Below are 23,584 nucleotides of genomic sequence, written 5' to 3' on the forward strand. Positions count from 1 at the left end.
GCAAAAATATATATAAAAAAAAAAAAAATGATTGAATGTCCATGCAAATCAGGATGAGAAATGAAAAAAGTGAAAAAAAAAAAGCCACATGATTTAGCCATGAATCAGCTGGTGGAGCTGAAAATAACATTTCAGCGAGAGGTCGGCGATGTCGCAGCACTGACCTGTGTCGGAACCCTTTGCTGAGGTAAGATCTACCGCGCCTTCTGTGGTGACGTTGAAATTATAACTGTTCTTGCTCTTGTAAAGGAAAAGCCCAGCTTCTGCCAGGTTAGTGTCCGACATCGACGGTTTGATTCCCCCAAACCCTCTCATGCCATAGGGTGAGCGGTCGTACTGATAGTGGTCGTCTCGATATCCGAAGCGGTCTTCGGGTAAGGGTGTGGTGGGCTGCTGAGCTGTGCAGCTCCCTGCGAATGGCAGTTTGTAGACAACATCGCAGCATGCAGACCTTCTCCCTGCCGTTAGATCCACGGGTTTGCCGTCGTCCTCTGCCATGACTGCGGTGACAATCTCTGATGAAGTTGTGTCTACCGATACCAAAGTGTTGAATGGTTTGGTGGTGCTAAGGTCCACAGCCCCTGCGAACGTCGCTGTGCCCGTGATCAAACCATTCGCAGATACACAGCTCTGAGCTGGCATGGGGGCCATGGTGACTGGTGGGGCCTGGAACGTTGCACTGGTGCCTGATCCCACTGAAAGGTTGATTGGGATCTCCACATTGGATGCGGTCGTAGGCTGAGCACTGATAGGACGAAACACGATCTGAGACATGGGCTCGAATGCTTTGTTTTTTGTCAGCTGGAGAGGCGCTGTAGTAGCATAGGTGTCCAAACTGTCGTAGCGCTGGATTGTCGCCGCACAGGTCACGATGGTGATGCTGTCAGTGACAATAGAGACAGTGGACGATTCGGCACTGAGGTTGACCACCGAGGGCTGCACTGCACTTGTCTGACGACTACCGACGTCGCTGGATGTAAAGGACTGCCGCCTGCAATCCGTGCCAGAAGACAGGTCCACACCTTTCATGTCACTTCCTGGTTCTTCTTTCATAGTTCTAAGATCGACCACCTCACAATGCTGGTAGGCCTGTCCGTTCTGTCCAGGCGGTTGGGTTTTTGGCTTCTCCATTGAGATCGGAACACCGTTGGCCCTCGGAGATGGCATTGGGGGAGGTGTTCTTTCATGGACAACAGATACGGTAGTTCTTTGGACTTCTGTTTTGACCACCTGAGATACAACGTTAGGCAGAGCCGCTGGAGGTTGTGCTGAGGCAGATATAGCCTCGATAATATGACAAGAACTAGAGACATGCTTGTCCAGGCCACAGATCTCCTGGCTTTCTATGGACTCTGTGACCCTTGTGTATGCCAGGGGCACCCTAGTGGTTTGTGTTTGGGGTGGATATGGTTGAGGATATGACTGTTGACCATGTCTTAAAGGGGAGACTGGACCAGGACTAGATGGGGCTTGGGTTGAGATCCCTTCGACCGGGGAATTGGGTTGAGAGGGGAGTGTAATGACCACATATGTGTCACGAAGATTGCTCGCGTACCTTGGTGAAGAAGGTGAGGAGTGAAAGAACTTGTTTTCAGTCGAGGGACTCAGATTTAGGGCTACATCTACAGGGTCTGAGGAAAATGCAGTGGGTCTAGGTGGATAGTGGACATGGGCAGGGGATGGAGGCTGAGAGTTAGGCTTTGGTGCAATCGGTGGTTTGGCACCATCCCCTGGTCTGTGACTAGGCCCACCCCCGGTAGGCATGGATGGTTTTGGGGGAACTGGAGGAGGAACATGAGGCTTATACGTTGGTGCCACTGGGTATCGTGCAGCTTGGTCTGTAGTGGTGGCCAAGGGTTCTGGCCTGATGGGACAGACCGGGGCTTGAGGTGGAAGTGGAACTGGAGGTTTCCTGGGGAATACTGTGGGTTTTGGCTGAGTGGGGGGTGGCAGAGGAGACGTGGATGATGAATCTGTTTTTTCCTGAGAATTACCCCGGCGAAGGATGTGTGGCTTGGGGGGTACCGGTGGGGCAGTTGACACTATGCTGGGAACAGTGGCTGTGTACTGGGGAACAGTGGACAAGGGAGACGCACTGACCAGCACAGGGGGTGCTGGTGTGGGCGTGGCGCAGGACAGATCTACAATATCTGATTGGGATGAAACAGCATTCGTTTGTGGCGTCTGTTCTGATGCGGACAAAGGTGGAACTTCAATAATAACAGAGTCGGACTCTGCACAGGAAGTGACTGGTGGTGTGGCGCTCTTCTCCTCTTCCTTTTTGATGAACTCCTCATCTGAGGACAATTCTCCAGAAGAGCATTGTGTCACCTTGAGGTCTGGGATGGGGTGGAGTGCCCTGCGCGGTACGGCCTCTGGGTCCTGCTGGGTCGGACTGGTCCCAGGTGTCAAGACCTTCTTCATGAGCTCTTCGTAGGCCGCCTCAGCATCCAGTAATGTTTTCCCATCCTTCCCCGGTGTGACTGCAGTGCTATTAGAGACGACACTCTCGGCAGGCTGCAACACAATCTCGGGCTTGGTCATCGTTGTCACCGGCTGCATCTTTTGATATTCCTGCTCCAGCTTCATGAACTCCTTTCTTTTCTTTATCATGTCTTCGTACACTTCGTCCGGCGATCTCAGCTTTTTGGACTCTGCCGGAACTTCCATATTAGCCTGCACCACCTGCTCAGCGTTTGCGTTGTCAATGAGAGTCTCATAGGCGTAGTCCTCGATCAACATGCCTCCGTACAGGGACTCTTTGGCGGGTTGAATCTCCACCGTTGGAGATTTGGCTCGCAGCATTATCTCTTCATACGCCTCGTCGGCAGTTTTAAGAATCTTTGTATCCGTTTTGTCAGCGTTTTGCTCATCAGTCGGAGAGTGAAGGGACACGGACGTTGGGAGCTGATACGTTTTCTGTACCGCAGCGATCTTTGACGCATGGATCTCAAACCCTTCTGAATCGGATTCGATGCTCGGGGAGAAATCAGAACAGGAGGAGCGCCGGATCTCCTCCATCTCTGCCTCTTGTCTCAATTCTTCCGTTGGAGAGGCGTCTTCGATCGGGGACAGATTGCTCGGGGGCGTCTTGGGACGCTCTCTCCTCCTCTGGGATCGAAGGTCATCTTTGTCTTTCTTGGATTTCTTTCCCGAGCCCTTCTGTTTCTCCTGCTCCCTCAGGAGATCCTCCTCTTCACGCAGTTCTTCCTCCTCGGAGGAGTCCTCGATGGTCGGGAGCGTCTGTCCCGGCTGTCTGTGTTTGGCTTTCCTGTGTTGTTTCCCCTCTCCCGAGCGCACGTTGCTGGGACTGCTGCTGTCGCTGTCCTCGTCAAGAGAGGACACGGATGTTGGGGACGTCCCCGGGGTGAAGCTCGATGCGTGTAGGCTGGACGATCCGTCTCCTCTGGACCGGTCGTCTGGCGAATCTGTCAGGCTTCCCATTTCCAGCTCCCCATCATCAGGAGTTATCATAATAGGGGCGCTGGTTGCGTTAAGCTCGATAGTTCTAAATTTACGGACAGCTACACCGGTCTCCGGCTCCCCTTGCTTGGGTCCGGTCACATCGTCTTTCGCTGCATCGTCAGCCTTGTCCAATGAGCCGGAGAGAGGTTTTTCCTCCTCATCATCAGGGCTTACGGAGCTCTTTTTGAGGAGGCGTCTGTTCTTTGCAGATGCGTTCCTTTGTTGTTCAGACCGTTTCTTCTCGTCGTCTCTTATCTTTCGGCGAATCGGGTTCTCCTCGTCGGACGGGGACGCGTCCTCGTTCTCGCTCATCTCCATGATCTGCTTCCGTATGAAGTCCTCGTCGTCCCCGGACACGGGGCTCTCCTTGCCGAAGCTCTCGCTGCTGTCCTCCAGGGAGTCCGCTCGCACGTTGTCGGGCACCAGGAGCTTCTTCTGAGTGCTCGTCCCGGTGGCAACCCTCTTCTCAGAGAGCTCTCTGTCGTCCTCGGAGCTGGGTGTGTCGGGCGAGAGAGGGAGCACCTCCAGTTTACGTCGGGTCTTCAGGGAGTCGGTGTTCCCCTCGCCGGCGGGGGTCTGTGGGCCGGCCTGCTGGGCCTCCAGGAGGGGCAGCACAGTGCTCTCCAGCCGGGCGAAGTCGGACGGACTGGTGGGAGGGATCTCCTGGGCGATTTCTACAACCTCAGGTTTCTTCTGGTCTTTATCCTGTTAAAATAAAAAAAGACAATATCGTTAATTTTTCAGCATAGTAGGCAGGATAATGTTAATTGCATGTACATGTAATTGACTTTACCCTTAGTTATTTGTAGTACTACTTTGAAGAACAAAAAAGACTAATTAAATCATGAAATGTGAAATAATTCATATTAGAATGGGGGGCGGGGGGACAGATGCCATCATTGTCCCTTTAACTGTACAGAATACCTCTATTTATTGTTTTTGCAAATTTTTAATTTCTAAACTGTTACAGATTTGTTATTATATATAGGGCTAAGTGTTTTAATTGTTAATTTATTTCTTATTCTATTTGTCACCTTATTTTAATATTTTGAATGTTGCACAATCTCTGCAGGCACTGCCACTTTCCATTATACTGCATTTCTTGTATATGTATGTGACCAATAAAGCTCTTGAATCTTGAATCTAATATAAAGCCTCCTGGTTGATTAAGTGGATGAAATTAAGTTGAAAAGCCACCGAATGATCCTGCTTCTGCAAGACTTCTCCTACGTGTGTGGAAGTAGGCTGGTGGTGTAATTTGATGCATTTGTTAAACGCTGACGAGACTGGATGCTGGATTGGGCGTTTGTTAGCGTGGAAAGAGGTTGAAATTGTCACAGGGTTTTGTTTTGTTGTATTTGAGTGTTATTCACAGTGTGCATGGCCTCTGGGATTCAGCTACACCTCTACTCGTGTTATGTACTACAGTCACCTCGGCCGACGCCTCTGCAGCACTAGGTTTTTCCGGCAGCTTAGCATCGGCCTTCCTTTGCTCCTCTGTGTCAGCACTCTGCTGCGTCGGGACACCATCTCCCTCCTGCTCACTAACTACAGAGGCTGGGGGGCTAGGGTCTGCTACGGGGGCATGAGCTGTTAAAACGCTTTCGGAAACCATCTTGGATGTTTCGTTGTCCTGGGGAGTCATGTCCTCTCTGATATCACGCTCTGCCCTCCCCTCCTTGTCACTACACATGTTCTCAGCTGCTGCTGCTACGGAAGCAGACTCCATTTTGTAACCGGCGTGGGCTTTTGACTCAACTTGTTTTTCTGTTTCAGACAGAGCGATTTGCGGCAGAGTGCTATTGGGCTCTGCATGTTCCCCTTTCTCTGACGTGCTTTCTGTCTGCCTCTCGTCACTGCCTGTCAAAGACTCTTGACGAGGTGTTTCTTTGTTATTTTCACCTGTCAAGTTTGTCTCTTGCTTTTCAGTTTCTATCTTAACCGCCACTGTCTGGTTCTGAGAGACATCGTGGAGTTCTTGTGCCTCACTGACTGCACTAGGGCACGACGCTGCCTCTGCATTCAGATCTGACCCTTCCCCCTTTATTTTCTCTCCTTCACTACCACAATTATCGATGTCAACAGATTTGGTTATGCTTTCCTCCGGCGGGACGGACGTGGTTTTCTGTGGATTAAGCATCGTTTCTGCATCATTCTCATTTTCCTCCGGACGTACGGTTTCTGCTTTGAGCAAAGGGCGTTGCTTTCTCGCTACACATGTTCCCTCCAATGAGGCGATCTCTACCGGGCATTCTTGCACCGGGGATTGGTCAGCGGGTGGACATTGTTCCAGCTCATTATTTGCCCGCTTCTCTTCTTCAGAGAACCCATGACTAACTGGGACAGACTGTGCTGGCTCCGCGGACGCTTTTAGTTCTTTATTCCCTCCATCTATCACGGGGCCGGCGCTCTCAGATTCAGTGAGGGGGGTTGAGGCTGGCTCTCCGTCAGACGCTATCTTATCCGGGGCCTTCTCTGCGCCTGTCCACTGTTCAGACGCCTCTCCCACAACAGATCCTCCCTCAGACGACCTCTCCTCAAGTGGATTCTCGTCGATTAACTCCGCCTGTGCGGCCTTGTCAACAGCCGTGTTCATTTCACCCTCTGCTGGAGCTACACTAAGCTTCTCCTCAACTGGTGTTCGCGGAAGCTCCTTTGCTTCCTCTATCGTCTCTTCCGCTGCTCGGGGTACACGGGGTTCAGTGGCAATAGCCTCAGCCTTCCCCTCTACATCCAAACCAGGCGGTTTCTCCCCGGTGCTTTCTTTATCCTCTGCCGGCGCTGGCGTCCGCTCTGGCTGACCCTCCACAGCGTGGAGCACCGTGGCGTCGTCCACAGTGGCTGCGGGGACTGCGCTGTCTGGCTGGATCGTAATCACTTCTGGCTCAACCTTCATTTCAGCAGGAGATTCGTTCCCCTTGTCTGATGCTATATTTCCTCCCTCTGGCTCCTGCACACGGCTCACGTCTTGGAGTGCTTCCAGTGTGACTACTGCCGGGGCCTGCTCTGTTGGAGCCGCTCGAGTTTCGTCTTTAACCAAGTTCCCCTCTTGAAGGGCAGCCACACGTTCGACCCCCTCTCTGTTTTCTGCCTGTATAACTGTAGGAGCTGCGAGTTCCGAGTTCAGGAGCTGCGAGTTCAGACTCGAAGCTTCCTCTACCGCAGCCGACTCTTTTTCCCCGGCCCCTGGTTCTTTTTCTACAATCTCCGCAGGAGGCGAAGAGCTCTGGAGTGCCTCGCCCTTTGCGGGGGACTCGGTCTGCTCCATCTCTGTGACGGGCGGTGTAAAACTGTCGTTCGCCTCGCCCGCCAACTCTGCATTTATCTCAAGCTTTGGCTCAGTGTCCACTGGGGCGGAACTGACAGTTTCAGGCTGAGCGTGAGCAGGCTGTACTCCAAAACTACTCTCTGGTGGCTCCGACGCTGTAGCCTGGGGTACAACCTCAGCAAACCTCTCTAAAACGGGGGCAGCTTCGTCAGCCGAAGGCTCAGAAACTGTTGCCAATGCTTGTGGCTCTAGATGGTCACTCCCAGTCTCCTGGGGGGTGCAGTCAGAGGGTAAGACCCTGGGGGCAGGAGGACTGCCGGTCAGGGGTTCGCTATCAGGTGTGGGTGCGGGGGTCGGGGTCGGGGTCTGGGGGAACTCTACCTTGGTCTCCGGAGGCGGTGGCGTGGGTTGGGGGGTTTCTACCGAGGGTTTTGTAGCTACGGCAGCAGGAGGAGGGGTGGAGGGAGGGACGGGGGTAGGAGCAGGTGGTTGTGGCACGGGGGAAGCCACGGCGGCGGGAGGCAGGTCTCCGAGTCGGCCCGACATCGCCCTCTGGGTCTGGCAGTTCAGGCAAAGCCATTCTCTCTGTAAGACAAACAAAAGGTATTGTTCGTTAGAAATGTTGAATGAAATCACTTTAAACTGAGGGTCTGTACGGGTAATGCTGGATTTCAATAACTATACATTTTCTTTAAATACCATGTTGGATGGCATACTGGTTTGCATCTTGTTTTGGTTATCAATCCACAAAACACGACACTGATAAGCATGAGTTATGCATTATATTTCAAGACAAACCTTTTTCATTTCTGCAACTCACAAGAGGAGCCTATACATAATGCATGTGTGACGACAGCATGGAGGCTTACAGTTCAGAGAGACTTCGGTGCCAAGCACAGATGCTCACATTTCACTATGGCTGTTTATCAAGATACATGTGGTTAATGTTATGATGCTTGCTGTGTGTGTTTGTGTGTGCGTGTTCTTTTATGTGTGTGGGAAAGATAGAAAGCAGTGATCAATTAGTTCCAGCCTTTTGATGGTGCATGTGATTGTGTGTGTGTGTGCGTGCGTGCGTGCGTAGGTGTGTGTGCTTGTGTGCACGTGTGTGTGTATTCACCTCTTGAACTCCATAGTACAAATGACCCATTCCTTAACTGTCAGCTCACACCGCACATGGTTTCCACCAGGGCTCTCTTAGTGTTGATCCTGTTTCAAACCGACTCAACCAACAGAGGAGCACCGCAGGCCGAGCATAAGGCAGGGATGTTTTAAGTGCTCTGTTTATTACCTCCAACACAAGTGTGATTATTTCACTCTCTCTCTCCCTCTCCCTCTCTCTCTCTCTCTCTCTCTCTCCCCGTGTGTGTGTCTCTCTGTCTCTCTCCGTGTGTGTGTGTGTCTCTCTCTCTCTCCGTGTGTCTCTCTCTCTCTCTGTCTCTGCGTCTCTCTCTCGTCAAGAGATGGACCACAAGGGTGACAAACACATCGTTGGGTTGCAGATGCTCACTTAAAACACTCTGCAGTAGGATGGTTTTGATTGCACGGCTTGCGGGAGACCAATATAACAACTTTAATATCATACATACAAGAATTGGTCCAAGGAAAGTGTACATTCAAAGTCAATAACAAGAAGCATTTTAAAAAGGTTTCAGAAATGCATTACAGCACACCTTTATACTTAGGGAAATCACTCGATGATTCCACTGAATGTGTTTGTCATTCACACAGAAGGCCCATCACTAGTCGTTCGATCCTTTTTCCCCGTCTTATTGTCTTCCTTTACCAGGAAACTACTGCCTCTCCCATAGATAGCAAAGTTCTCTTCATCATCTGATGAGGTCCCTCATGTCTTCCCATGATAAACTACTCTCTTCTCAGAGAATTGCAGGATGCACTTCTACTCTGCACAACTCTGAACAAACACACACACTAAAAGAAAAAAAAATACTGGTTCTTGATCTCTTTTTACACTAACTCCACCCTCAGTCATCATGCTCACATCTAGCCAGGGTATGCTCTGTCATCACCCGAGCATCTGTGTGTGAATCTATGGAAGCATCTGTGCTCTCCAACACAGTGTGGTCACACTGTTCCACTCCCACTCTCAAGCCTGCTCCCCTCCCCTTCCTGCCTAACAGCAGGGCTGTATGCTAAATGCATCCCGCAGAGAAGGTCGCAGCACAGAGAGAGAGAGAGGCAGGTAAAGAGAGAGATGTAGAGAGAGAGACAGGTAAAGAGAGAGAAATGTAGAGATGTAGAGAGAGAGAGATGTAGAGAGAGAGAGATGTAGAGAAAGAGAGATGTAGTGAGAGAGATGTAGAGACAGAGACAGAGAGAGAGTGGTAGAGAGGTAGAGAGGCAGGTAAAGAGAGAGAGATGCAGAGAGAGAGAGAGAGAGATGCAGAGAGAGAGAGAGAGAGATGCAGAGAGAGAGAGAGAGAGAGAGAGATGTAGAGAGAGAGAGAGAGAGATGTAGAGAGAGAGAGAGAGAGAGAGAGGCAGAGATGTAGAGAGGCAGGGAGAGAGAGAGAGAGAGAGAGATGTAGAGAGGCAGGTAAAGAGAGAGATGTAGAGAGAGAGAGAGAGAGATGTAGAGAGGCAGGTAAAGAGAGAGATGTAGAGAGAGAGAGAGAGAGAGAGAGAGAGATGTAGAGAGAGAGAGAGAGAGAGAGAGAGAGATGTAGAGATGTAGAGATGTAGAGATGTAGAGATGTAGAGATGTAGAGATGTAGAGATGTAGAGAGAGAGAGAGAGAGAGAGAGAGAGAGAGAGAGAGAGAGAGAGAGAGAGAGAGAGAGAGAGACGAGGTAAACGAGGGAAATATAAGACAAAAAAAAAAAAGTATTTAATTACCTGAAATGGGTGGATGTATGGCTTCATTCATTTATTAATACTGTATGCCGTTTTAAATATTTTATGTTTGTCTTCCGGTCAGTCTTTCTGTCTGAACGACGCTGTCCTCCTAGCAAGACTTATGAGTCGTGTTCCAGCTAACAGAGTTAAGAAATCAAAAAGAACAAAAGGGATAGAAACAGTCTTACAGTCAGCCAGTCAGCCAGCCAGTGAACCATCCAGTAAATTAGTCTGCCAACCAGTCAATCATTGTCCTATACAGCTAGCAATGCAGCACATTTGGACAGTAATTCAACCAGCTCATCCGCCAATCAGTGAGTAGAGCAGCTTAACCAGCCAATCAAATCCAATCAGGAAGTCAGTTGTGAATTCTCACCACTCAACACAGGGCTTTGATATCTTCTCCAAACCACTAGAACTAGACAAGCACACACACACACACACACACACACACACACACACACACACACACACACACACACACACACACACACACACACACACACACACACACACACACACACACACACACACACACACACACACACACACACACACACACCCCGTCTCTTTGTATTAGGTTGTGTTGCTGAATCACCTTTCTCTAAGCCAATCAGAAGGATGTCTTGAAGGCTACCTCCAAAGGGCTCCCAGTGCACAGAGCTTTCCGTTCACACTGTCAGCTGAGGGCCCTCGCTGCATCAAGGCGCCCGGCACTATTCCAGACCTCGTTTAAATTAGCATTAACGTCATGTCATCGGCACACACGCACACGTGGGCCTATGCGTGTGCTCCTGTGAGCGCACATGTGTGGGTGGGTGTGTGCGATGACCCCAGATGATTCATCACTGTGTGGGTACCGTCCTCACAACCGCACACATCATACATGTGCGCGTGATGACAGGGAGGAGAAATGATTCCTGTGGAATCATTTGTTTTGGTGTGAGCGAAGGGAAGAAGACCTGTGTGATTCACCCCACGTTGCCATGACGAACTACGCACTGACTGCCCGGTCACGCTTATGCATACGTGCACACCGATACATGCACACGCCCATGCACACGCACACGAACACAGACAACTGCACACACAAGCACTTTCCAGACTGAATTTTCCCTATGTTGTACTTTCTCATGGGAAAACTATTGCAAAGCAGCCAATATCCGACAGTATATGGACATTCAAGCTGATGGGACAGGATTTTTAAAAGACATTAAAGAAACCCCAGCTTCGTCACGCAGATACCCTTGTATATGCAATTCAATCCATAAAATTCACAATGCACAAGAGCACACACACACACACACACACACACACACACACACACACACACACACACACACACACACACACACACACACACACACACACACACACACACTTTTGTAATTGAGCCCTCGTAGGCTGATAACATTGAAGGCAAGACGAACACACGAGCCACCAGTCATATTTCAATGGGTCTATCTCTCGGGAGGGAAGCGTTTTCTTTGCCAGCGTTGCTATAGAAACGGAGCCAGAGCGATCACGGAAGCCAGGCGACAAGGCCAAAAATGGGAACACAAAAAGTTGTGACGTGTGCAGTTATTCAGAGAGCGTCGAGGAGCATTGGAGCTATGAGAGAACTTGGACCTAACACTTAAGTTAAAAATCATGCCCACAGAACAAGGACGTTTTTATTCTACAGTCTAAAATTAATTTAAATGTGTGTACTAAAGTGTATCCTGATACAACTTTGGGATGGAACTTTGCCAGGATTAAGTTCAATTTCGTTTTTTTTAACACATAGGTGATCACATGATTTTAATTCACAACGGTAACAAAAAGCTGCCATCTCAGTTGGCTTCGCAGCAGCGTAAGAATCCATCGGAGAACAGAGACGCTCAGAGGTAGAAGTGAAACACACGTCATGAAGAAGGTGCGAGGCAGCGCCTATAGATACTTGTGTGCATCTGTGAGAGAGAAAAAGAGCAGATTGTGTTTCCAGGGGAAACACAATACGAATGTTACTCTCTGAATCAATCAATCACTCGTTTACCGCCCACTATCTTCACGGCAAAGCGTGTATAAATCTATTGTTCGGTTCCTTCAGAAAAATCCCAAGGCCCTTCTCCGCGACCCCGCGTCTCCATCTCCAGAGTCATCTCTCAATCAAATAAAGAAATGAGGTGGGAAGAGGTGACGACTGAACGGCTGCCGTTGAAGATGATTAAAGGTGGAGGAGGAGGAGGAGGAGGAGGAGGAGGAGGAGGAGGAGGAGGAGGAGTGAGTAAGCCGTGCCCACAGGTGCTCTGACTCAGAGAAACAAAGCAGGAGTAAACAGAAGGAGCACGTAAAGTTTGTCCTTGCAAATGAGGTGCGGAGACCACCCTGCTGTCGTCGGCATGAGCTGGCACCTGTCGTGACCACCCCCGTATACACACCCCACACAGGTGTGTGTGTGTGTGTGTGTGTGTGTGTGTGTGTGTGTGTGTGTGTGTGTGTGTGTGTGTGTGTGTGTGTGTGTGTGTGTGTGTGTGTGTGTGTGTGTGTGTGTGTGTGTGTGTGTGTGTGTGTGTTAGAGAGAGATTTCGACTTGTCTGTGCTTCCTGTCTGTTTCCCACCAGGACTCAGTGCTGGCACTAACAATTTCTTGTATCCAACTTCCCCCCCCCCCCCAAGCTAAGCTGAACTTCCGAGCAGCAGTGAGGTTATTAGCAGCTGAGGGGTGTACGTTGGAGCCAGGCGGGGTTTTAAACATGGATTTGTGCACTCAACCCATTCACTCAGGTCTAAACACTATTTTCACCGGGGATAATAAATGGCTTAGCAGCTGGGTGCTGCAGTGAAACTCAAAAGTCACGTGACACTATCTCTGAAATCTTCAAATAAAGAATATGAAAAAAATAGCTAGACCTGCAACCCCCAAAATCCTGAGGTCTGCAGTGACAAAACAATCCCTTTACAGGGGATGTTGCTGACATTATCGTTTTATATTTTCGACTAGCTTTGATATTTCTGGGCGTAAATACTTCAACACACACACACACACACACACACACACACACACACACACACACACACACACACACACACACACACACACACACACACACACACACACACACACACACACACACACACACACACACAGGGTCTAAATATACTCTCTCTTTCAAGCCCAGTACAGAGGTGGAACTCTGTGTGAGAAAGAAGACCCTTTGAAAAGGTGGTATGAAAGCAGGGAGACAGAGAAAGAGGCAGGGACAGAGGGAGCGGGACCAGGGGGGCATCAGGGAGACGGGAGGGAGAGCCTCAGGAGCCACTGGGCCGGATACAAACCCACAGACCAGGGGCTACGGAGGGAAGAGAGGCTGTGGGGGGTGGGGGAGGAGGTGGTCGGGGGAAAGAAAGACACACTGAAAGTTAATTAAGGGAGGGAGGGAGAGAGAGGGAGAGAGAGAGAGAGAGAGAGAGAGAGAGAAAGAGAGAGAGAGAGAGCGCGAAAAAAAGAGAGAGAGACAAAGAAAGAGAGAGAGAGAGCGCGAGAGAGAGAGAGCGAGAGCGAGAGCGAGAGCGAGAGCGAGAGAGAGAGAGAGAGAGAGAAAGAGAGAGAGAGAGAGAGCGCGAAAAAAAGAGAGAGAGAGAGCGCGAAAAAAAGAGAGAGAGACAAAGAAAGAGAGAGAGAGAGCGCGAGAGAGAGCGAGAGCGAGAGCGAGAGCGAGAGAGAGAGAGAGAGAGAGAGAGAGAGAAAGAGAGAGAGAGAGAGAGCGCGAAAAAAAGAGAGAGAGACAAAGAAAGAGAGAGAGAGAGCGCGAGAGAGAGCGAGAGCGAGAGCGAGAGCGAGAGAGAGAGAGCGCGAGAGAGAGAGAGAGAGAGAGAGCGAGAGAGAGATGCACCCTGCAGATATGTGCTCTTTCTTTTTGGATTATTTTGTGACGGGGGCTATTTTGGAGCGTTTCACTCTGCTGTGCTCGAAGTGGCTGTGAGGAGCACTCACAAGCATCTGGGGTATAATGCAATATCAGAGAACACACAATAAATAAGAGAGAGTTACATAAGGAGGAGAGAGCAGACTCACAGACTGTTTGCATGTAAAACAGTACAGATAAGGCTGATCTGGTCGAATCCTGTCCGACTGTCTGTCTGTCTGTCTGTCTGTCTGTCTGTCTGTCTGTCTGTCTGTCTCTCTCTCTGTCTCTCTGCCTGTCTCTCTGCTTGTCTGTCTGTCTGTCTGTCTGTCTGTCTGTCTGTCTGTCTGTCTGTCTCATTGCCTGTCTGTCTGTCCGTGTGCCTTTGCACGTGCCTATGTATAAGAGTGTATGTGTGTATGTGTGTGAGTGCGTGTGTGTGTGCGTGCCTGCACGTGGGTGTATGTGTCTATGTGTGCATGTGGTATTCTTCTCCTCTGCCGGGCTGAGGACACTACAGTGTGGGCGGCAGAGTAGGCTGAATAACAATGAAGGTAGGAAGGAATCTACGCAGCGGCAAGTGGTGGGTCTTCAAACACACAGTCACTAATATGAAAGTCCTAAGAACTTCACGCAGACTATTTCACTCCTAAATAAATCACTCTTAATGCATCAAGCAGCAGTGGAGGTTGGCATTAAAGCCAAACGGGGCCCATTTGGATGACCGCCCGCAGGCTTCAGAGTCTGGTTCTAGACCCTTCCGGATATGTAGGAGCATGAACCAGACAATAAACCGCAGTTTATGACAAGCATACCGCCTTTTATGCATCAGTCCTCCTCCAAAATATGTAAATTTAGCCTGGGGTGGGTCGTAACTCAGTCCCAGAGATTCATAAACATGCGATTGATCTGGCGTGGGTGTGCGTTAGTGTGTTTGTGCGTGTGGGCGTGCGAGACCCACAGCATGTCGGGATGTTGCACTCGTGTCTCGGTTCGGATGTGTGGGCCGGTGCATGATGGTTGCTCTTCCTACGTTACGTAAGGCTTCTCCAGCACGACGAGAACAGTCTGGGGAAGAGGAGACGGAGCCCACAAGCACACACGCACACATGCACCGGTGAAAGGTGTGCACCCACAGAGGCACACACACACACACACACACACACACACACAGTGTGTGTGTGTGGCAGGCACCGTTCCAGGCCCCGCCCCTCCCTAACCGCGGTGTCTGGATGGCTAAACCCCGCCCCTCCCTAACCGCGGTGTCTGGATGGCTAAACCCCGCCCCTCCCTAACCGCGGTGTCTGGATGGCTAAACCCCGCCCCTCCCTAACCGCGGTGTCTGGATGGCTAAACCCCGCCCCTCCCTAACCGCGGTGTCTGGATGGCTAAACCCCGCCCCTTGGAGGACACTCCTCATTCATGTTTCCCATTGGTTAATAGAGGGAATCACCAGTCTGCTAGTCATTCTTAAACTATTTACCTAGGTCAACTATTTACCGGGGTAAAGTTGAATACAGAAATTAAAAAACAAATGTATTACGTTATTTTTACCTCTGAAAAAAAACCTTAATCTCTATCTGTACCCAGGTTTCTTAGTCACAGTATGGGAATGATGGACGATCGATAAGTCTAATATGTTGATTCAGCCGATCCATTCATATTATTTTGTGTTCATCGTAGCGTATCGTATGCTTTTCAACCGATTCATATACCTGACTAGGCTTGGCTATAGTCCTTCCAAAAGACCAAGTGGGTGGTTCTTTTTGTGTCTTTGGAGTAAGTCCATTTGTGGTTTGGACTTAGTCCATTTATTTGTTATTTACTTATTCCTGCGTCTCTAACAGGAACCACACCCAGTGCATATGAAATGTGATAGTACAAGTGAACATATCATGTTAGACATGACACATTGAGTGATGGAGATTAGCAATATATCCGGAGGAAGGAAGGTCAGAAAAAAAGAAATCAACATTAATACCTGGGATCAGGCCACTAAAACAATTACAGGCCTCCTGTTGCCTTTTAAATCCTTTTAGGAAGAACAGATTACAGCTTTAACTGTTACTTACACACACGTGCACACACACACATACACACACACACACACACACACCCCCACACACACACGCACACACACACACACGCGGTGTAAGGTCAGGATAGTGGTGGGCTTTTGACACAAGTGGAGGGGTAGTTCTTGTACATGCTCATGCATGCACATAGTGTGGCTGCGCACGTTAACCTCGGCTGCACAGTCTGCGCACTTTGCCCACACACCCCCTCACAGCCTCTATGGACGGGGGGGGGGGGCAAAATCGGTCATGCCCTACCTCGAAACAAAGGATATAGGTTATATAGGATAAAGATCCACATGCCTTCCACACACCCTCAAGCCTTGAGACGCCTGAATCATTTTACTGAATGTCTCTGTAGAAGTACATCATTGCTGCTGTCCGGTTTACAAAATCCATAGATCCATAGATAAATGTATATGTCTCAATCTCAACATAATGTTCTTCCATTTGGGACCATAATATTCATTCCGCATGGAACCAAAAAACATGGTTAAAAATAACTTTAACCGTACACGACAGAAGGCCGAGACCTTGTAGTTAGCTAGCTATAAATTACATTAATTAAGAACAACAGTTCTCTAGATATCACCAGAAGGGCTAGCTTAGTGTGAGCGTTAGCATCCAAGTTCCTCCCATGTGAGGGGAAAACTGAACAGCCTTTAATCTTCAGAACTTCTCAGGCTGCCAGAAATAGACCGACAGGGATTTCTCCCAGCGCTATTTGAAGCGAACATCCAACAAACAATGAGCCTCGTTAAACACGTGAAGGGTAAAGAGCCCTCGCTAGCTCATAGCTGAAAGCGCAGAGCTAAACAATGGCATTATGCACAGAGCTTTCTCTTACGGTTTATTCTCCTAGAAATGACTTTAAAAATTACACTTAAAATCGCCTTGCTTGGCAGTTACAGATCATTTGAGAATGACCGCCCAAATCCATGTCACTTCAAGGATCTAACACATACCAATGAGCCTGGTTTGTGTTTGCTCAAAGCCCGCTGAACCGTGGGCTCTGCGTGGTCCGTGTATTCTGCTGAAGCTACACACAACGCCATCTGTTGGGTTTGGCGTCTCGCTGCATGCACTGTTGTGATGCTGCACGGCCATGGGACAGGCCCCGGGACAGGCAGGCCTATAGTGTGTGGTTTCCAGGTCACTGTGCTGTGGTACGGGGCTGTCATGGTGTGCATAGCAGCTCACTCAGAGACGGCCCTGTGGGCGCATGCAGGCACGCATGCGCAGTTGCGCACCCACCCGTACACATGCATGTACACATGCACCGATATACATTCACACACACATTCACTCTCAGACACACACACACACAAACACACACACTTACATACACAGAGACGCAAACATACACACACAGATAATCATAAACTCTCGCACACACTGTGTTACATTATAAAGTCAAATGTCAATCGTTTGAAGTGCTCCTCAATGATGAGGGGTCCATTAAACGCGAGCACACAAACAAACAGGTTCACGCATGACAGCCAGACACCCGGGCCCTTCGCTGGCCTACACAGCTTGAGTGTGGCGGTCGAGTGAAGGGATATTTCAGGAGTGTAAGCCTGTCTAGGAGTGGTTCTGAGGGGGGTTCTGAGGAGGCTCGATACGACTGCTGCAACGAATGACGTTAATGCAGAACTGCTTCCATCTGGTGAAATCCATCGCTGGTGGCTGATGGTATCTCACTGATGACCTATTTCAGGAGCCAATCCAGGAGCTCTGTGTTCTATTTATATAGGATAGAAGGCATAAATTACATGGTGGCCGACTGGCCGTGCGATGAGTTGGGGAAACATCTCAGCGCGCATGGCCAACCCGATTTGTTCCAGCGTGTGATTCGACTAACGACGTTATTATGAGCGAGGCCCTCCCAAGAGGAGGTATTGGCTGCGTGTGTGTAGGTGTATACCACAGGCCCCTCACCTCTCCCTGCTGCGAAGGGCTGTTGAAGCCACACAGGTTACACACCGTCTTCCTGCACTCGGAGCAGCGACTGTAGTCGGGCGGCTCGCTGGATCCTACATTCATCTCCGCCTTGCACAGGGGGCAGTGTTCCCTGGCGGCGGGTGGAGCGGCGGGTGGAGCAGCCGGTGGAGGGGTGGGTGGAGCTGCTGTGGCCTCCGGAGCCTCCGGCTCCGCGGGGTCGTCCTCCCCCCCGACCTCTGTGAAGGGGGAGTGGGCTCCCTCGGAGGTGGCGGGGGGCGTGTCCGGAGCGGAGTCCGAATCGGGCGGGGAGCCGGCGGCGGAGAAGGGCGACTCCGGGGGCGACCCCAGGTCCGAGTCCACGGGGGACTCCGGGGGCGACCCCGCCGCCTTGCCGCCCTCGCCGCCGCCGCCGACCAGGTTGGAGGCGGAGCTCAGGATGGACGAGCCGAAGCCGAACATCTGGGAGCGCGAGGTGGTCGGGGGCTTGGCCGCCTCCTGCTTGGCGGGGGCTTGGGGCTTGGCCGACTCCACGAGCCCCCCCAAGCCGCCGAACAGCTTCCCCGTCACGGACTCCGGCACCGCCGGGGGCTTGACCGAGTCGGTCAGGCCCCCCAGGCTGAAGCCCCCGAAGAAGCTGGACTCCTGCTTGGGCTTGGCGGGGGACGGCTGGGGGCTGCCCCGGGGCTGGAGGGCCCGCCCCGTCTTGGGGTCGATCTTGGGCGACCCGGCGGCGGAGGACGCCGGCGACCGGGGCCCCGGGGAGCGGGGTCCCGGGGACTTCTGCCCCGGGTCCACGGTGCTCTGCTGTCGGATCAGCAGCTTGCCCGGCTTGCCAGGCGACTGGCGTTGGGGTGAGGGGGGGGCCGAGCCCTTGGTCATACCCGGGGGGTCCATGCCGTCCATGGCGCGTTGCATCTGGCAGTTGAGACACAGCCACTCCTTCCCCTGCACAAGGAAACAGAAGCAGAAGAAGCTAGTACCTCCGGCTGGGGGGGGCAGAACCACGCTCTGATGGGGGGGTAAGCACCTCCGGCTGGGGGGGGCAGAACCACGCTCTGATGGGGGGGTAAACACCTCCGGCTGGGGGGGGCAGAACCACGCTCTGATGGGGGGGTAAACACCTCCGGTTGGGGGGGGCAGAACCACGCTCTGATGGGGGGGTAAGCACCTCCGGCTGGGGGGGGCAGAACCACGCTCTGATGGGGGGGTAAGCACCTCCGGCTGGGGGGGGCAGAACCACACTCTGATGGGGGGGTAAACACCTCCGGCTGGGGGGGGCAGAACCACGCTCTGATGGGGGGGTAAACACCTCCGGCTGGGGGGGGCAGAACCACGCTCTGATGGGGGGGTAAACACCTCCGGCTGGGGGGGGCAGAACCACGCTCTGATGGGGGGGTAAGCACCTCCGACTGGGGGGGGCAGAACCACGCTCTGATGGGGGGGTAAGCACCGCCGCGATGCTAGCGCTAATATTAGAAGGCCCCAGGCGAGGGGAGATCGAGCTCGAGTGAAGCCAGGAATAGGGACTACATTTCCCAGGAGCCACAGTCGTCACAAGCTACTTTCACATCTGCACATGTTCACATTTAAATGAGTGAGTTTGTTTTGAATACGTTTTTAATGAAAAATAAATGTAACGACAAAAATATTCAACACTTGCATTTCTATTGTAGCTTTTATAGGATAAATGTTAATATCGTTAACTGATTTCAAGGGACAGACAGCAAGCATTTGGAAAAATGTGTTGTTCTTGTTTGTAAAAGCGTAATGACTTGCATTAGCCACTAATTGTTGATTAGAGGCTAATTCATTCAATTCAAACGTAGGAAGTCTATTAATCCATCAGCTCCAAATTATGTGGAAGCCTTTTTCCACATGATTTCAATTTCTCTTAGAAGGATTTAATATTTTGTAATTGCTAAATAAGACTAATTATTCAGAAACAAACAAAGCTCATGTAAATTTAATATTGTTCCAACTAAAAAGGAATGCATCATTAATTTATGGCTTACTTTATTTGTTTTAATAGCCACTCTCACTAAAGCCTGAAAATACCTTCAATTGCAACTGACTGCATTCTGCAAAGAAAATGTTATTTTTTATTTAGGCAATATTTTAGTACAGATTAAGCCCAATTAATCTGACGGCCTATCCTGCATTCCAACTCACTCACAGCTTGAAGACGGTTTATCTGACCACCTGTTACTGCAGCCCAACACAATAGGGGTCCGGTGTGTACAGTGACCCAGTCATTAAACAAGCCAATGTTGACCGCTTGATCACTATCTGCTGATACACTGGACACCCCAGGCAGGATGCATGTTGTATTGTTTAAATCAAGACCTCAGAATGTATAGATTACTTCAGAGACTTAACTCTTATGTTCTTTCTGCATGACTCTGAGCGACATTCCAAACAGGACACTTTCTCTTTCATGGAGGGACGGGTTTATATTGCTTTTCAGGCGTTCGCAGTCTCAACTTGCTAAATTAAATATTTAGGCAAGGGGGGGTTCCCCAGATATTTGAAATGACGTGAGCTGGTCCCCCGTACTGCCCGATAACAGGTAGTGAACATAATAGCGAGTGTTTGACCTATGGAGGGCAATTGTAATCAAAATATTGATTTGAATCAATATATTGTATCCTACTTTTCAAAAATGTGTGGATGTCCATTGGGCTGAAGTCTAGTTTTGGACCAGAAACAATCCATAGCACTACGATGTCACCCACAACGTGACATTCACTTTTCTACTTGAATAAGATGTTTTATTTATTTGCCTTTAATGAAGTGCTGGCTTGCTCTTATCTGATCGTATGAACATAGTTGGTCCAAATGTTTTCCCTCGGGGAGAAGTGGCCTCTGCCTTTAACCCGTCTCTTTCAGTGGAGGGAAGACATTAAAGAGATGCCATCTATTTTCAACCACATATTTAATCACACTAGGGAATCTTGTTAGAGAGAAACGTTTTCGGTTCTTTCATTTCTGTTCCGGTTCACAAAAACGGCCTGTAGCATGCTTGTTTGAGTCACGTTAGTATTCACACTTTCAGTATTCAGAAGAGGGAGTTGTGAATTGATGTTGAATACAATACCTTAATAAAAAGATAATAAAATAGCAGAGTGTGACCACAAAGTGTTGCAAGAGCAGCCTATTGAAAATAAAATCAATGCACAAAACAGAAGAGGGAAATGGACCAAACCCAAGCCAGGGAAAGCTCCTAAACTCACCCCAGAGTCCGGAGGGCTGAAGCCGCAGAGGTTGCAGACCTGGCTCTTACACACCGTGCAGCTGCAGTAGTTGGGGGGGTCCTGAGAGCCCACGTTCAGCAAGGTGGTCTTACAGAGACCACAGAGGCCCCCGCCAGGCTTTCCCGGCCCCGGGGGGCCCCCAGCCTCGGCCGGCTCCCCTGGCTTCGCGCCCGGCCCTTGCTGCTGGGCCCCGGGCTTCCCGGGTCCTTGTGACGGAGGGCCAGACTTCTGCTGCGCCGGGCCCCCCGGTTTTTGGCCCTGACCGGGTGGTCCCTGTCCCGGGGGCCCCTGCTTTGGCCCCTGTTGTCCCGGGGGCCCCTGCTTTGGCCCCTGTTGTCCCGGGGGCCCTTGCTTTGGCCCCTGTTGTCCCGGGGGCCCTTGGCCTTGCTTTGGCCCCTGTTGTCCTGGGGGCCCCTGCTTTGGCCCCTGTTGTCCTGGGGGCCCCTGCTTTGGCCCCTGTTGTCCTGGGGGCCCCTGCTTTGGCCCCTGCTGTCCCGGGGGACCCTGACCCTGTTTCGGAGGGCCTCCCTGCTGGGGTCCTGGGGGCCCTTGCTTCAGCCCCTGTTGTCCAGGGGGCCCCTGACCCTGTTTGGGAGCTCCTCCCTGCTGTGGCCCCCGGGGCCCGGGGCTCTGCTGGGGGCCCTTCCCCGGTGGTTTCCCCCCCGGTTTGGCCCCTGGCGCGGCCGCCGCCTCCGCCCCCTCCTCGTCGTCCCCGAACAGGCCGAACTTGGGGATGCTGACGGCGTCGCCCATGGAGGACATGGAGGAGGACACGGAGGACGTCATGGCGCTGAGGGGGTTGGCCCCGCTCAGGAAGCCCGAGCCGAACATGCCGGAGGTCTTGGGGGTCTCCGGCTCTTTGGCCTCCTGCCGGAACCGGGACTCGAGGAGGCTGAGGGAGGAGGGGCTGCGGCCCGGGGGCGCCCTGCCGACGGGGCCCTGGCCGAAGGCGTCGACCGTCCGGCTCTTGCTCAGCCCTGTGGGGACCCTGGACGCCCCGGAGCCTACCTGCTGGGAGCGCCGCTGGGCATCCGCCTCCGGAGGTCTGGGGAGGGGATGGAGAGGGACGACGGTGAGTCTGGAGGCCTGCAGCTGGGGTTTTATAGTGCCCCCGTCTACATGTACAGCTACATCTACATCACCTACATCACAACTACATCATCTACATTGTCTACATCTACATTGTCTACATCTACATCACAGCTACATCTACATAATCTACATCACAACTACATCATCTACATTGTCTACATCTACATTGTCTACATCTACATCACAGCTACATCTACATAATCTACATCACAACTACATCGACATCATCTACACCTACATCACCTACATCCCAACTACATCTACATCATCTTACATCTACATCACAACTACATCTACACCTACAAATACACCTCTATCACCTACATCCCATCTACATCTACATAACCTAAATCACATCTACATCTACATTAGATCTACATCTACATCATCTAAATCACACCTACATATTATATACATCACCTACATCACATCTACATCACCTACATCTACATCATCTAAATCACATCTACATCTACATCATCTACATCACATCTACAGCGGCGGAATCCCAGCTGTTTACTTTACCGTTCATCAGACACTTCTGATCAAAGTAACTCGCAGTGATTTAACATCAGTGAGCGGAGACATAGGTTAGGATGCCTGCAGGTGAACCTTCGGGTTCCAACCTTTTGGGAACTCCGTTTAGGACTTGGAGAGTTTTGGACCACCATATACTATCATGGTGTGTGTCTGTGTGTGTGTGTGCGCGCGCGTGTGAGCCACCCATAGAAGATTTGGCAATCACGCTGGTTATACATATAGAGTTTTTCTTAACTATAATCTTGAAAAACTAACATGTCACAAGGGGCAAGTCATAAATAACCTCTCTTCTTGAATTATTTAGTCCAGTCTGGATTTGCAGTATGAGTCACAGGCTCCCGTGCCTCCCTCTTCAAATGGCCACACCGGCTTTACGTTGATGAGTTACATAACATTTTCTAGACATTATATGAACCAATGAATGGTTAAATAATGGTTAAAAAAAAAAGAGACACAAAGTTGAAATTCATACATATTGTACAATTGTGTTTCTAGCTTCGACACGCAACGAGGCAACTCTGAATCAATGTCCTTGGTCGATCTCCTGAAGGTTTGATAGCGTCTACCAGTTATTCTCCTGTATGCTAATAGAGACCATCCTTACACTGCCATCACGCCATTCTCTATCCATTGTCTTAAGATGAGCTGTGTTGCACTTGGGGGGCTGCCCATGTCTATCACCGCCACTAAAGCACAGACCTGTTGCCTCTGCGTCATTGCCCTAATGCAACAAGCAGCTCACTCAACACTCTGTGAACTCTTTATTACTTACACTCAGCACTAAATATAAAAGGCCCCGCTCACTTGGCCGCTGAACGGAACTGACAAGAGAGTGAGAGGTATTTGAAGAGAGACACAGATCATTTTTGACGGACACGTCCGTCGGGCGAGCCGGGAAGTCTTTTGTTAGCTCAAGGCAGCAAGGCACCGGAACTCAACCTGCAGACACACTACTGTTAGCCGATCAATAGCATTAGCAGCACGGCTGGGAGACTCCATCAGTCAATGGAAAGCAAGCAGTAGCCCTAATGAAGAAGGGTTGTGCCGAGACACACCATCTTCTACTACGCTGTTTGTGCAGATGAACAAAATGTAAGGAGGCTACCACTTCAATAATCTACAAAGACCCGTTGGGCTGGTGTGATGTTGGGAGTAGGGATGTCTACACTCCGGGCCTCTGCCTCCACCACACGCACACACAATATGTCA

At 50.7% G+C, this 23,584-nt stretch overlaps 1 protein-coding gene across 1 annotated transcript in view; it reads right to left on the reverse strand.

The window, feature by feature from the left end:
- The window catches only part of pcloa (piccolo presynaptic cytomatrix protein a), a 38,227-nt gene that overhangs the window by 13,380 nt on the left and 1,263 nt on the right, over nt 1–23,584 (reverse strand). The window contains exons 2-5 of the mRNA XM_060039120.1: nt 20,723–21,788; nt 17,490–18,437; nt 7,115–7,318; nt 165–4,170 (exon numbers count right to left, since the gene is read on the reverse strand). Of these exons, the coding sequence (XP_059895103.1) occupies nt 165–4,170; nt 7,115–7,318; nt 17,490–18,437; nt 20,723–21,788 (6,224 nt within the window). The remainder of the gene's footprint in view (nt 1–164; nt 4,171–7,114; nt 7,319–17,489; nt 18,438–20,722; nt 21,789–23,584) is intronic.

Source organism: Gadus macrocephalus, chromosome 19, assembly GCF_031168955.1.
Source record: "Gadus macrocephalus chromosome 19, ASM3116895v1".
NCBI classification, from domain to species: Eukaryota; Metazoa; Chordata; class Actinopteri; order Gadiformes; family Gadidae; genus Gadus; species Gadus macrocephalus.